Here is a 15,766-nt window from a genome sequence, read left to right as displayed (position 1 = left end):
TAATTTATTAGCTTTTCTTTTTAATGACTGATTTTAAATGCCATTTTCTTAATGTCTTTCATTTTTTGTAAAGCACTTTGAATTGCCTTGTGTTGAAAAGTGCTATATAAATAAACTTGCCTTGCCTTGCCTTATAATGGGGTTTAGAGAGGGAGATTTTTAAGTGTTTTGTGATGTGTGGCATAAGGGGGAAGTGCGTCAAATGAGGATAATGGTTGGTATTTATGACTGTAATGGTCTGCCCACCAGAGTGACTCATTTGCTTTGTTTAGCTTTAAAAAAAACATTTACATATCCTTATGACCTCTCCGGCAATATATATATCTTTTTTCTTTTTAAAATCTATGAATAATAGCACATTAATGTACATTGTATATATTCTTTTTTTTTCTTTCTTTGTGCGCAATTTCATCATTTTCTTCTACGGGAGACGCAGAAACAAGCCCCATCTTAAGGTATAATAGTGTTCTCCAGAGGCTGTCAGCCTCATCTCCCTTTGTCTGCTGCTTTGTTTCCTCTGCAAAGAGGATTCACGTGCCCTCTCCTTGTTTCTCCCCGTGCCCGACTTCACAAAAAGAAAAAAGCAGAGAAGCAGGAATTCCATTAACCATGTTCTCAAAAAAACGCATGAACTTGTGACTGTGATACACATGACATAATGGCCCCATATCCCCATGCATTTTTCTACAGCTTTATTTCACATCTTATGCTGTAGGTGAGTGCATCACATCTCCAATGTTTTATTCCTTTTAGACACACTCTGGTTTGTATGCAATCCCTTGCTTTGTGAATGTGGCTCAAATGGCTGCACTCTTCTGTTTGAGCACATAAAGGGGAACGGTATGTTATTGTGTGTGTGGGCACACACATCCATGTGTGCATGTTAAAAAGAAATTGTTGAAAGTGAACAGGAATCCCATGTTTGTGTGTGTGGTTAGGTTTGTAATTGGATTCAGTGGACCATATCAGTCTTTACCTGAGCTAGTCATTTGCATGGGTTTGATTGACAACAGCGCGATGCAAAGCAGGCGCAAATATAATTCCCTATGAAGACAGAGAGGATGTGCAAACCATGCCTTTTTTAATAGCTATCACTTTCATGTTAATTAGTATGGAGTCATTTTTGCTAAGGAAATTGTTGAAATTGCATATGCATAAAGGCATATCAAGTCTATCCAGCCATGCTCCATCTACTGGAGTGTGTTTCAGTAGATTAGACCTTGCCTTAAGTTAAACACAGTGGGAGGTTTCTATACATTTGCTTAAGTCATCAAACTTAACATACTGAGAAGAATCATCAACGTCCATTTTAACAAGTGAAGCAAAGCCTAAAAAGAGAAACATCAAGGAGTACAATCAAGGACATGGAAAAGGAACATTTTGGGGGGAAAACCACCCCAAAAAACATTGTGGTGGGTACAGAGCTTTTACTGTAAATAAGAAATTAAATGGGCATACTATTATGCGTTGTACTTTCATTCTGAATATATTTCTTATACTGATGTTTTTTTACACCGATATTATTAAGCAGCCATGACTTCTATTCACTCACAAAGGTGTGAATATGACTCACGCAACAGATAGAAGGGACTCATTCATATGAATTAGATGTTATTATTCATATCACTCTTTTGCATGGCCTTGAATGTCATGTTATGTTCTTGCCATTGTGTTTGTCCTGGCTGGTTATTCACATGGCACCGTGTAATGAAAGATTTAATGTGCTTAAATATAGTGAGACAATCAATATGGTTACATTTATTACTAGACAGAATGCACTTAAAGACTTTAGGATTAGCAACAACCATCTGCTGCTGTATAACTATGCATAGGGCGCGTTACATTTAAAGAGAGAGCGTCAAGCCCTGTCACGCATGATAGTTATTATTTACGGTGGCTTGATCCGCTTCCTTTAAGCATTAAATGAACTCCATGTCAAGTAATGACACAGGTGGTAAGACAATGTGTTGGAATGAATCACACTCAACGACGTACATTTGTTTTTCATTTGAATCCAAATTGATAATGTACAAATAGCTTCCTTGATGGTCAATCTCCCGGGAGATGTCTTCTTGAACATTCATTTGCACGACCGTTGTCGAGGGCAAATTAAAGTTTTAATGGACCGGTTTTTTCTCCTATTAAAGGTCCGGTCTGTCTTCTTACTGTCTTGAAACGTATTCAATGTGGAAATTGATATAAACATAGATACGTGTATGTAGGACTCTATTTCAGAATCACATTATTTTTATGAACTACATTAACATGTATCTTTCTATAAACAAATCAGCTTTTCATGGATATTTATCAAAAATAACATATTCTGTCTCACAAAAAGCTAATTGGTAAATCAACAACAACTATTCAAAAACTGTTGAAACTTCTCAAACCACGCCTTTTACATAATTAATTCCTCAGCTGTCTATCCATATGCCAAACTGTGGCTCAATACACAGCTTCCGTTTTTATAGTCGCTCAGCATGAATGACAAATATGCGAGTGGTTGTGTTATGATTGATACAATATGTTTCCACCCTTCACTGAAACATGCGATGTTTGCACACACACTGGCGCTGGAGCATTTATGTCTGGCACCAGCCATCTTCAACCGAAGAAACACCAATTGCGTTTTCTGCAGTGATAACAGTTCTTACTTCTAAAATAAGTGATTGTTGATATCATTTCCATAAACATGCACTTCTGACTCACTCACAATGATACTGTGCCAGTGCTCAGCCAAAGCATTGGCCGAGTGTTTGACATATGATTTACTACAGCTGGAGACAGTGGAGCTGCAGCCTGTAGCCTAACCATGCAGGATTTTAACACCATTAGTTTTATACTTGGTGAAAGCAGAAGGAGACATTGACATCATTGCATAAGTCACCTATTCCATTTCCCACCAAAAGCCCTGGATAATGATTGTCCCTATGGAACAATGATTGGTACAGCTCTGGGCAGGGAGATATATTTCGGTCTTTTCTCTCGGAAACAAATCTGAGACAGGACACACTGCTGCTGAGATTAAAAAGTCTTACAAGGCCCAGTGAGCATGCGAGCCGAGGTTACCTCATCATCGGGTCACTGCCTCCTGCTTTGTCTCTTTGATATTTATGATGGTATTTTGACAAAATGATCAAGGGAAAGAACTAAATAGCTTTGAGTCTGTGCTTTTGAGATCAAACGGACCTAATAATGTTACATTACAGGTTGCACTGAGGCAGTTTTAGTGCCAGGCCCTCGTGATCAGCCTCTTCAGAAAACATCAGCTCAGCTTGGAACCAAAGGCATGGGGGCTCACAGCGTTCATGTGATGAAGCCTTTGGCTGCTGCCCTTTCATATTGCTCTTTTCTCTCAGACTCCTTTGAGTCATTAATCACCAAATATAGTTAAGAAAAAATACATATACCATGAATTATTTCATCTATTTGAAGCATATTCTTAAATATGTTCATAAAATACATAATTTCGAGGGGGGTGGGTTACTTTATTTAGCTCTAGTGGTACCCATGTGTTCACCACAGTAGAGGCATAATAAATGAAAGGAGATACAGTATCTGATGTATAGCATTAATGGTTATTTCTCAGCCAACGAGAGCACCAGACATGAGTGAACTTCCTGTCCAGCAGAAAATCGCCTAGGTGCAGCCGAGATGGATGCTCGGTGCAGTAGAGGATTTCCTAATATGTGTATTACTGCGGTGTGCGGTCACCAAAGAATGACCTCTGTGATACAGGAACAATACAAAATGATGCATGTGGCCACCTTAAATGGCTTATTATTCACAGTCTGATTTCTTAAAGGAATCTCAGTGTCTCATACTGCCACTGGCCTCCAACCTTGTGCAGATTGCTTTACTTTACTCCTACCTGCTTTTGTTCTCCATCTCTTTCTCCTTCCCTCCGATAATCATTAAAGCTTTGGTGGATGTAACAAAGTGACCAATGTCAGCAAATTATAAGGTGAAATAGGGTATAGTGAGCAATTAAAAACCTGCAACCTTTTTATGTGAGGACAGAAGGAGGTCAAAGAATGGCTGTTATGGTCATGAAGGTCAACACCTCATTTCCAATAACTGTGATTTACATCTCAGAGGTTCTGCCAACAGGGCGTGGTAGACAGTAAGGCTTCAAAGATTTAGAGACTACGTTTGTGTTTTACGGTCACATTTACCTAACACTTGGCCCAATCACAGTCTACAGTAATTATAAGTCCCATTCTTCACAAAGTATCAATGACTGTCCTTTGAACTCAAAGAATAAATGACAGTGAATCATACTTGAAGGCTGATTTTCTGTCATTTTAGTAGTTTGATTGAACCAGCATATAAACGTGATGACTTTCATAAGGTTTTTCTCGTGCAAGCGTTCCCAGGGGTCACAGAGCCTTTCAGAAAGACATCATAAAGAGTAAGAGTGTTTGACATCCTGGTAATGTGGTCAGTTTAATACCCCACTAAAGCCTACGTATCACGCCGCGCGTCTCAATAACTCGCAGAGCAAAATCCCAGTAGCTATGCGCTGATAACTGCAGAAGGATGTAGCTTAGGCTTATCAGCTCTTGGCTCCAGTGACACAGTAATCCACACAATGCTCCGCTGTCATTGTACTGGGAAACACAATCATTTCATTTACCCAACAAAGGCGCAAGAATAATTGTGATTTCCCCTGTGCTTCCCCTTCACGACGAACCCATGGAGGTTGATCATTTTCAAAGGCCAAATATTACTTATTCGAAAGAGCCGAACTGTCATCGTGTATTTTTTTTCTTCACAGAGACACATGTTTTGCCACAGTTATAAGAGGCTCTTACTGAATGTCAGTTTAGGGAGATCACAGCAGCCAGATATCTTGTAGCTTTTTTGCTCAATCAGAACCCAGCAGGTATCTAATAAGCATGGCGCTGATGTGTAGGCATGGGCCAGTCAGCGGAGAGGGTCGGGGTAGTTTCATTAAAAGTCAATCATTGCTGAGACACAACAAAGAACATTCCTAGCCAACAGGAAGAGGGAAAGGTTTTGACACTCTGAAGGAAACGGAGGTGACTCTTACCTGGTGGGGAGCCTGCTTATAGTAATTGTCCTTAAAATACAATGGTTGTCAAAAATGGTTGCTGTACTCTGAGTGAGTGCAAATGACCATGTGCTAATGTGATATAAATGCAAGTGAAAAGAAAGAACACATCAAACCAAATTCTTATAGTTTCCATCTCCTCAGGGCCAGTTTTGTAGATCAAGGGAGCTAAAACATCTCTGTTTGAGATTGAACAAGCTCGTATCGCTGTAGCCGCTCCAACATTCATGCTTCTTACATTTCTCAGTGTGCATCCCAATGTGGGCGTGTGTGATAAGGGTATCAGTACGCTTTCTGAGGGCCTCTTCATCATTCTGTAATTGAAGCAGCAGTTTTGGGAAGGGAAAAATAGCTCCAACAATATGCATAAACTACACAAACCAAAGTGTTGGGGGAATGGTCACTACAATCAAGCTAGGGAAATAAGCCAGCTGCTTGTTAATGTGTTTATGCTGTGATGCAATTCCTCTTTAGTTTTCTTAATTGCTAGAGACATTGAACAGAGTACACACACTGCATGTTTTTTTCATGCAAATCCCTTGCATATTTTAGGCCTGGCTATAAATGCATGGAATGCTCTGCGCGTTTGAAGTGAAGTGCATTAGTAAAACGCCTGCAAGGGCTTAGTCTGGCAAAAGGCAGTATCATCATTCCCAGATCCAAGCTTCAGCTATAAACAGTTTACTTTCTCTGAAGAATACCCTATTATCGCAAACCTAAAATACATCTTTGTCTCAGCTCTGAATCTCACTCTCTTTGAATACATTTGAACAAAAGCTCCTATAACGTTGCTGTTTAAAAAAGAAAGAAAAACAATTGATGATGCTTTTATAACCCCACATTTGTTGACTTAATTCTAGACACAATTGATTCTAGTTTTCTTTTTAATATCAGTTCAAAGGTGCATAGTTAGGATCAGAGAGCAGAAACAAAATGCACATTTTCCATTGGAAAATAGTCTTACATTTTAAGCATCTACATAAAAATTCCATAATTGTGAAGAGTACGATGTAATAAGGTACCCAATGGTGTTCGTTGACTCACCAGCCTTGAAGCTGTAGAATATGCATTCAAAATAAAAGCATCAGGGAAAAAAAGTAGAGTTGGAGAAAATAACATGCATGCACAATTAAGCAAAGCGAGGAGCCACCCTATTTTAAAAACATTAGTGTATTGTGCTTTTAGCATTTTGTACAATAATTGTGGCAATTACAGAATATGCTGTGAAGGATGTTTTTGTGCTTGGGCACAAAGTCTGTACGCTGCACAAGAATGCTGACATTAATTTGGCTTGTTCTCCCCAATGTTGGACTGGATTAGGATTTCATATCACAGCAGTTTGAATTCAGGTACAAGAGTGGGGGCTCCACTGGGGCTTAAACGGATCTTATAAACAGTGGTGCTGGCATGGATGTGTCACACAGCAAATTCAGTTGCAGCCTCTGCTTCATATGTACTGGCCACTGTACTAACCCTGCTCACATTCATTGTGAATAATGCATTTCGTCAGGGGTGTTGTACCATTAGCCAGGGTTGAGGGGAGGGAAGGGGGGGGGGTGGTTGCCACTGGGGTATTTGCCTGGGTCTGCATTTATCCACAGCTACTGATGAAACACCTATGCTGAGTATGTCTCAACTGTCAGTGACCTCACTTCCCCGAAATGAATGATGGTATATTGGGATGATCTCACATGAGAGGTTTCAGTCTTGAACGGCACATTAGAGAGACTTTCAGCCGGCTCACTCGCAGCCAGTGTATTCGGCAAGCTAGAATAAAAGCTGAGATTGTGGAACATTTAATTTGCCTCTGTGCAGTCACACAGTCCACATCCCATGTTCCAAATGTAATGCATCTCTCCGCCTCTCCCAATCTCTCTCTAACTATTTGTGTCTGTCTGAGTTAGAGCTATCACGTGACGGAGCAGACAATAGAGAGGCACTCTGGCACTACGAAGAGGTTAGCTGGGTTTTTGTGTTGCTTGTCCGTGAGGGGGGGGGGGGGCATCTAAACTGTGAATAGAATCATTGAGTCGGAGGTAATTTTGGGCCCCGGTGCAGGGCATTAGTTGGACAGACCTTTCTGCTGACATGCCTGTTTCTCCCTCTATTCCCCCCCCCTCTGTTTTTTAACCCCCAGTCCCCCTCTGCTGCATCGGCATTTCTGTCCAACCAAAGGCCTTTATCGTTGTGCCCATGACGGCATGCCTGATAGGGCGTGGCAGCCAAATTCTCATTTAGCCCTGAACCTTGGGGAGCCAATATATCTAGATATAGTTAAGTTGCAGCAGCCAGGGTCTAACCGGGGCCTCGCTACACATTTCTGTGGTTTATAAGCCACTAGAGGGTGTCTGATAAATGAATAGACACATGCTGGACATTCTCATTCATTATCATTGGGAATGGCCATGCCTGCTGGGAGTTTGTGCAGCGATTGCCGTGGGGGCTGAGTCGCTGACTGTTGAAGGGCCTCTCAGAGGTGTCCTGATGGCCACATTTCAGACAATGTTAAAGAGCAGGAGCTAAGCTCAACAAGAGGCTGGGCTTAGATAACTCACAGGGGAACGCTGCTGTCAAGTGGACTACACTGCTGCACACAAAAATGTATAGTCAAAATTGCTGGGTGGACAGAAAACGGAAGCACATGGGCTGCAGCTTTTCTGGTTCCAAAATGTTCAGAGTCAATGAAATGCTTTTAGTATGGGTTGTACTGTTACATAGTGAGCTAGTAGAACACATTTTAGATCATCTGCAGTATATACTATCTTTTTAAGATCAGGCAAGCCATAGTTCCATGACATCCTGTTGCTACTAAATGACACAAATATGATTGGAATTCTCCATGAATATAATAATGTTAAAGTGAATTAGCAAGTGCTGCCCAGACTCATACCTGCGGACATCTGAGTTACCTGCAGTCATCTAATTAAATCACAGGCAACCAATTTATATAAGCCATAATGATTATTTCCATTATAAATAAACCTGCAATCCTTAAGAGTCAAATGTTATATTGTTAAATTCTTTGTTTTGTCCGACTAACAGTCCATACATATTCAAATAAACATGATACAAACCAACTGAAATCAGAAAATGCTGATATTTGAGAAGCTGGAATAATCCAGTTTTCATTTATCAGACTCCTTCCAGCTGTACTTACACTTGCCGAGTAACATTATATAGCATTGGCACATCAGTCAGAATAGTGGAGTGAGGAATTGTAAAATCTATGGAGTGTCTTCTGCTGCATTGTGAGTTCTTTTGACAGTCTCTTACTCTGTATTCTCCCTCTGTCTGAGTATCTGCTGACTTTGGCTGGCTGGTGATTGCCTGAAGACTTTGAGTTTACAGACGGCTGGCTTTAAGGCAAAAAACCTTCAGAAGGAGAAGGTCATCTATCTGATGTCAGCTTTGCCCGGTTCCAAGAGAAAAAAAGCTAATTGGTCAAGGGTAATTGAACAGAAGCTGCTAGGAAGGAGAGAGTCAATATCAAGTATATTCCAGGAAAGAAGAAAGATCTTGTCATCTTCTATCTTTATTATTAGAACCACCAACTCTCCTTGCAATTTCACCTTGTGTGTCATTTAGAAATATTCAGATGAATTGTAACTCTTCTGGTAAAAAAAGTGCATTTGCAGTGTTGTTTACCCATTTTATCAGTGTTCAATCTTTTAGCAGCAGCTGTTATAAAATGCAGCTCATGGTCCTCAAGCAGAAGATTTGTTCTCCCCGTTTTGGTTTTGATAAAGTATAGCAAGATTGCATTTTCATCCATAAGGACACGATGAATACATTGTGACTACACTGCATGACAAACTTCCCTTGTGCAACTTCCTATTTTGATTAATTCTCTCTCCTTCTCTCTGACATGCATTCTAGTTCTCACATTCAGAAACATAATACTTTGTATTGGACACTACTTTTTTATTTAGCCACATTTCCTTTTCAATAATAGGTTGTCTATTTGTGTTTCCATTTCCCACTGCCATTTAGCTTTCAGCCTGCATTTAGTTTCTCACTAAGAAAACAGATACAGCTGGGACCAAGGGTATCTACCTGAAAACATCTGCCATGACTGCTGTTACAAGCACCAAGAAGATGGCTAAATTCACTACTGTCATCCCCGAGAGATTTATTAATAGTAGGGTGTGGTACACTTTAGGACAATTGAGTGCATGCGTCGAGTGTTTCTATTAAATTAGGCCTAGGGGCAAAACTAAGGACTTCCTTTGGCCCCAGTGCCGATCTACTGCATCCTCTTGAAGTCAGAGGAACTTGATACGCTCCGAATGCAGATGATACTCTGGAGACATCTGTGGGTCCCCAAGGTAACGGCACAAAGGAAGATTAGGCACCCTCCTTCAAGGCTTTTGTTAAGTAATTCCACATCTCCTTTAATAATTCAATGCGGCACCAGCAGAGCCTCCACACAAATGATATATAGGAACATTCTGATCTGTGTGTTTGGTGTGCTATACACATGAAGGGAGCCTGCCAGGGACCCATATCCACACAAAGGGATCACACAATGAAGCTCAATGAAGGGGCTTCTGTGTGTATCTGGTGTTTGTGTGTACATGTAGGAGCTACATAGGCTGTGCTGTACTGTCACTCACTTGTAACATTAACCGGTGTTGTACCACTGCCACCGGTGGGACTCAAACCCCCATGAGCCACCTGTCTGCAGTGTCTGTATGCGTGCGTGAGTTTCAGTGTTTTTTTTGTGTGAACAATGCTGATGAAATAAACATCCGTTACTTCAGCACAGCACTTACTTCTGTCTCTCGAGGAGCGGTAGTCATCCGCAGAAGGCATCCCTGTATGTCATGAGGGACAAAGTTAGCATGCAATGGATGGCCTTAGCTGCGAATAAAATAAGACTTATCTAGCTGAATTCTAGATTCAGGTTTACACATGCGGTGTATATATTCTCAATTGCAGTGGAGAATTTAGACAGTGTAATTAACACATCAGACTTTACATGTAATGTTTTGGGGTTTTTATTTAATAGACCTTAAGGGGCACACTCTCCTTTTTTCTTTAGTTTTTCTCTCCCGCTAACTCTCCTCCACTGCACCTGTTTTGAGAAATACCTTTGGGGCACAGCTTGAAGTGAATAATGTATGAGATAGAAGGAGAATCAGAAAACCTTTGTGGACCCTCAGTGTCTGTCCTCCCCCCTCTTTGTCTCTATCACTTTTTCTTTTCCTTATTGGTTTCTCTCTCACTCTTAGGCCAGTTTGTTAATCCTCCATTTTCTTCCGTCTCTTACAGTGAGGTTTGTCGACTGTGGCCGAGGTGGTCTGGTGCGATTTGAATGCAGTAACCCATCGGACTTCCGGATAGAAGTTGACGGAGTAGTTTATGCTGCCAGGGGCATTGAGCTCTCTACGCTGCCTGCGTCACCGCTGCTGATCAAGGCCAGTGACACCACTACTCAGCAGCAATGGGTGACCCAGGTCAAGCTGACACCGTCTACAGACTACAACCAGCAGGTGAATATACCTTCACCATCACCTCCCTAATACTTCTGCCTTGTTTGTTAATTGTCTGACTGATGTTAGTGCTGAAGAAAGGTGGACTGATCCCCTTCATCGAATAACTTCCAGCTGTTAAGCACACTGCACATTCACAGATGACTAGTTGCCTAAATTGTAGCAGGTGTTCCGAGAGACTGGATGGATGCGTGCTAATTCAAACTTAATTTGTCAATTTACTACGAGGCACAAACATATACTCCACATGGTCAGTGGGTAGCGAGAGATGCAAAAAGGCACCTCATAAAGTGTATTTCAGTGAGCATGCACAGTGATTGTGAGGTTATTGCCTTGTCATCCAAAAGGGGACGCACCTCTTTCAATGCTTTGGAAGACGGGAAGCATCTGTCTGAGTGCCGTCTAACCGTTCCGCTGGACGTGTTGTGCACTCATCTACAATTTGTTAGAATGACCGTGTGCTCATATGTCAACATTGTGGTTGGCGGGGGTTCAGAGGAAGTGCACAAAACAAGCACTGTCCTTCCTGTCTGCTTTGCAACCAGGAAATGAAAAGAAGCTCCAAAGACTGTGTTATTGTAGGGGTTTTAACTTCAGTGTAAGTGGATTATATGATCCTGCTCAATTAGAACATATCTGTCGCTGTAAACCTACAGGAGTAATACTTCACAGACACACACATGCTATTTTAGTATGCTACTTTGTATCCTGACCCACCCCAGTTTAGGGTTTATAAGTGAGTCTTTATGGGCATATGTTAATAATCATTGCTGTTAGATATTAGATCATTAGCCTTCTGGCATCTTAATGAACAACCCCAAATGCAATAATCGTGTTTGCTTTACAAAGACCAATGTGTGTGTCTTGTTTTATCCCTGTAATACACTTAAGCAAATGGTCACAAGTGGCCATTTCTAAATGAGCAGCACGGCAGATAATCTCAGGGAAGGCGGGTGGATTTTGTGTGGGCGCAGATTAGAAGTTAATACTGACAGTTCTTTGTAGTTACTATAAGTGCTGCGGGCACGGGGGTCTGCTGAACGGAAATTAAGAATGTAATGATTTCATGGCTTCTCAAAACACCATCGTTAGCTGCTGACACTCTTTTACAATAGGGACTCCTGCAGGTATGTGTTTTGAATGGTACCATTAGTCACTGTTGTCTGTTGGGCAAATACATACTTGTCTCAAACAGGTAAATATAGATTCTCATCAGTTCTTTTATAAGACTCATCCCCCCCAATGGCTGTATGAGTTCATAGAAATTATCAATTTATCTTCAGCAGCCGTTCTCTGATCTGTATCTGCGGAGAGCTGTTGGGTTCGCCCTGATTTGTCCGTAATGAAATCAGGGATTGACTTTCCTGTATCTCGCCCATTTAAGAGGTCATCAGCGGTTATCTCCCCCCCAGCACAATTATTGTCATGAATCATCACACATCTCTTAATCACATCAGCGATTACATTTTTGTATTAGTCTATGAATGCGGCAGCCGTGGGGAAACATTTTAATCAATGACAACCAAACAATATCCTCATTAACATGAGTGTCCTCTGTCCCAATCTCCACCTCTATTAGAGCCTCAGCTGCTCCACATTCCTGAGGAGAAAATGTTTCTGAAAGGGAGAATTTTGTCTAAAAGGGCAAACGCACACACGTGCCTAATCCTTCCCACAGACACACAGGCCATCACTCAGCCTAACACCCTCCAGGACTCCAGACTCCTAGTTAGGAGATAGAGGGGGTTCTGAGAGTGTAGATAGGCACGGGACCTCCAGCATACCAGAGATAGATGCGTGTTGGGCTCAACAAACCCACCATGCCATTCATCATTCCAGACGCAGGTTGCAAATAATTACTGCTCTCACTCGTGCCCATTTTAATAGGGTAATAGATATTTCTGAAGCATGCTGCACCGCTATCTGTCCGCTTGCCTCTCTGCATTTCCAATGTGTGAAAGCAGTATAATCGGATTTCAAACATGATTAGTGGAAGCTCTGCGACAGCTTCCAGATGTTAGAAGGGTGGGTGGAAGTGTGGCATATGGGTCACGCTATAAGGTGACAAAGTGTTAATTAATTTATGTGTTTGCACACGGCACTTTGTACTATTTTCTAGGACACAAGACTACCCAGAAAACAATCCACATTCAAATAATTACAGGCAACAGAAAGGAAGATACTTCAAGGGACCTGACAGCTCCGTTGAAATCCTAGCTATAATTCATTGACATTGACAGATTCTACATATTGTTTTTCTGTTTTCCTTCCTACTTTGTTTTGTTCAAGGTTATTTTAACTTTCTCTGGCACTCCTTCAGTCTCCCCCAGTCTCTGGAGCAGCATAGGCAATTTGAGCCATCTGTGTGTTTAGTGTCTGGCTTGCAGGTACCATCCTCCTTTGTTTCAAATCTCATTCATTACAGCCGAGGGAGGATGGCAGATCCATTATGGAAGCTGGTCTGTCTGTGTGGGTGCATTTTATCAGGACATGAGAAGGGGTTTGCCATTTAACGCAAACCAGTGCTGGCGCTGTGCGGCAGCTGCACTCGCCACACCAAAGCATTTCAGGGAATATCATCACATTTCGGACTGGAGATATTTGAAGCTACAAAGAAAGTTATAAAAAATGGATGGTTTGATTAAACACAAATGTTGAATACTTATTAAATGACATTTGGTAGAGCTTATTAGTTTCGCAGGAAATGGTATCCTGTTTCCTTTTATCACCACATCAATTTCCTTTAGTATAAGCGAAAGGTGAGGGTCATTAGTCAGCTTACAATACTATTCTGTGCAGTAAGGTGATGCTTTACTATCTGGGTTTGCAGATGCTGCGGTGGATTAAAGCTTAATGCTTACTAAAGAGGAATATGTCATTTAGAGTAAACATAATATAATAAGACAAAGGATGATTTCAGACCAGACCTATTTGATTCAGTTAAACAATCTCTTGCCCGCAAAGCCACAAATGTAAACCTTATGTCGGTGCTAGACGACATAGATGTCATGAATGTCTGTACAACCTTTCATGACAGTCCATCCAAAGGTTCTGGTCTGTTTTGGACCGGCAAAACAACGTATCCATCCACATAGTAGCAGTGCCAATCAGGTGGCTAAGAATAAATGTACTCTTTTTTTTAACAAAGATGTGATTTCTACCCAGCTCTTGAACTTAATAATTTCCTTTTCACAGGTCCAACAAGTTGCTGCCCCTCCAGCCATGTCAGAGGATTTGCAGGAAATAGTGTTTCCATTACGAAACACGGACAGCCAACTGAAGCGCATGAAGAGAGACTGGGTCATCCCCCCAATCAATGTCCCAGAGAACTCACGAGGCCCCTTCCCGCAAGAGCTTGTCCGGGTAACGCAGCTCACCCAAGCACATGCACAGATACACACACATGTACACACACCAATCTCACAACTTTAAAAAGAAAATGCCTTTTGCTCGATATGACAACCTTGTAGGTCCTGTAGCCCTAAGCTCCCACTCAGAGGGTCACAGACATGAGACTTGTGCCTTCAACAAAATGTTTCATATTTACAGCACTTTTCTAAAGGTCAGGGCTCTCTTTTCTGTTGTATTATTTATCTTTTGTTTCAGGGGGCAGTGAGAGTCAATGTAACCTAGCATTATTTAGAAGCAAAGAGAAATCTTAAGTGCCGACAAGCCCAATTGTACCTTGGTTGCCTTGTTGAGATATTTTTCTCCTATTTTTAACACAGCTCAAGGACACTCACAGCCAAGTTCATTTGCATCTTTTCTCAGTGGTGATAGCTAACAGACGACAAGCATATACAGGACAGCTTAGAAGCAGATCCTTTTTCAGCATATTGAGCTGACTTACTAAACAAGTCCTGTACAAGCTATTTGTATACTAAATTAAATCCAGACATATTAGAAGGGATGTTTGTGGGCTTACTGGATAATATCAGGATGAGGAAAACATGTTATCACAATGGATCCAGAGGGTCTCGGCTTACATGGCAAATAGGATAGGCAACCCAGTAAAGACAGAACTTCAGTACTACACACACACACACTCTTTAAACACACTTGTTTCCTGTTTCTTTCCATTTGTTATGTGTCAATGTAAAAAGAAGAAAATCAATTGATATGATGTTATCAGATGTGGTCTACTTTAAGTATGGGTAGAGCTTTTTATAAATAAATCTTTACATTTGCAGATCCGGTCAGACAACGACAAAAACCGGTTGCTGAGATACAGTGTGACGGGCCCAGGCGCTGACCAGCCACCCACCAGCGTCTTCATCATCGACCCAATCTCCGGAGAGCTTTCTGTCAAAAAGCCACTGGATCGAGAGCACATCTCAAACTTCCATGTATGTCAAAAAACTCTTTAATGATATTATAGTTAGCAAATGGTGTTTCATGCCTGCTTCATCAAGAGAAGGTTGTTCTTTCTGGCTTTGCCACACATTCCTGCCAATCTGCATGTGTGTAGCCTAAACAGTCTCCTCAGGATCATTACAGACTGGGGTGTCCCAGAAATCTGACTTATCCGTCTGAGAATGTAGAGGATTTAACGTGATTCTTCTGAGTGAACTGTGTGTGTGTGTGTTTGTGCGTGTGCATGAATGAGTGTGTGTGTGTTAGATACATTATGATAAGGTCCGGCTTCAGAGCTGCTTTATTCATTAGTGGTTCTCCCATTACATTGCAATGGCCTTTAAATGATATAGCCTGCGCTTAAACAATAACTGGTAGACCTTAGAGCAGGCTGTAGTTAAAATATAATGATAGACTGTACTATAGTCTACTTCCGTGTATTTGAAGGTCATAATAGAGAATCACAACAACATCCACACAGTAACACATTGGTTCATTTTAAGCTGTATGTGGACTGTTCACTGTCGAGCAATACGGGAGATCCGTTTTGTTTGAGTCGTCTCTGATGTGAGAGTGGGCCAATTTCCCCCTATTTCCCATAATTCCTACTATGACTTACTTTCACTGTATGCACTTGAAGCTGTACATTATAATTAATTGATCAATTTACACTCAAAATACTAAGCTGTTAGGCATTACATGTGAAGCCATATGATGTAAAGTATGCTACTTATAGCCTGTGGATTTTTCAATATATGTATTTATTCCAGAGAATGAATGGTTAGGATCACAATATGTAAATGTGTCACTGATTCAAAATCCTGTGTAAGGCACCAACTTACCACAG

At 41.2% G+C, this 15,766-nt stretch overlaps 1 protein-coding gene across 1 annotated transcript in view; it reads left to right on the top strand.

Annotated features, from left to right (window-relative positions):
- The window catches only part of cdh2 (cadherin 2, type 1, N-cadherin (neuronal)), a 60,151-nt gene that overhangs the window by 27,293 nt on the left and 17,092 nt on the right, over nucleotides 1–15,766 (top strand). The window contains exons 3-5 of the mRNA XM_034234499.1: nucleotides 10,346–10,566; nucleotides 13,762–13,929; nucleotides 14,757–14,912. Coding sequence (XP_034090390.1) covers nucleotides 10,346–10,566; nucleotides 13,762–13,929; nucleotides 14,757–14,912 — 545 coding nt within the window. The remainder of the gene's footprint in view (nucleotides 1–10,345; nucleotides 10,567–13,761; nucleotides 13,930–14,756; nucleotides 14,913–15,766) is intronic.

Source organism: Gymnodraco acuticeps, unplaced genomic scaffold, assembly GCF_902827175.1.
Source record: "Gymnodraco acuticeps unplaced genomic scaffold, fGymAcu1.1, whole genome shotgun sequence".
NCBI lineage: Eukaryota > Metazoa > Chordata > Actinopteri > Perciformes > Bathydraconidae > Gymnodraco > Gymnodraco acuticeps.
Note: the sequence above shows the minus strand (reverse complement) of the source record. Positions and strands in the feature narration are given on the sequence as shown.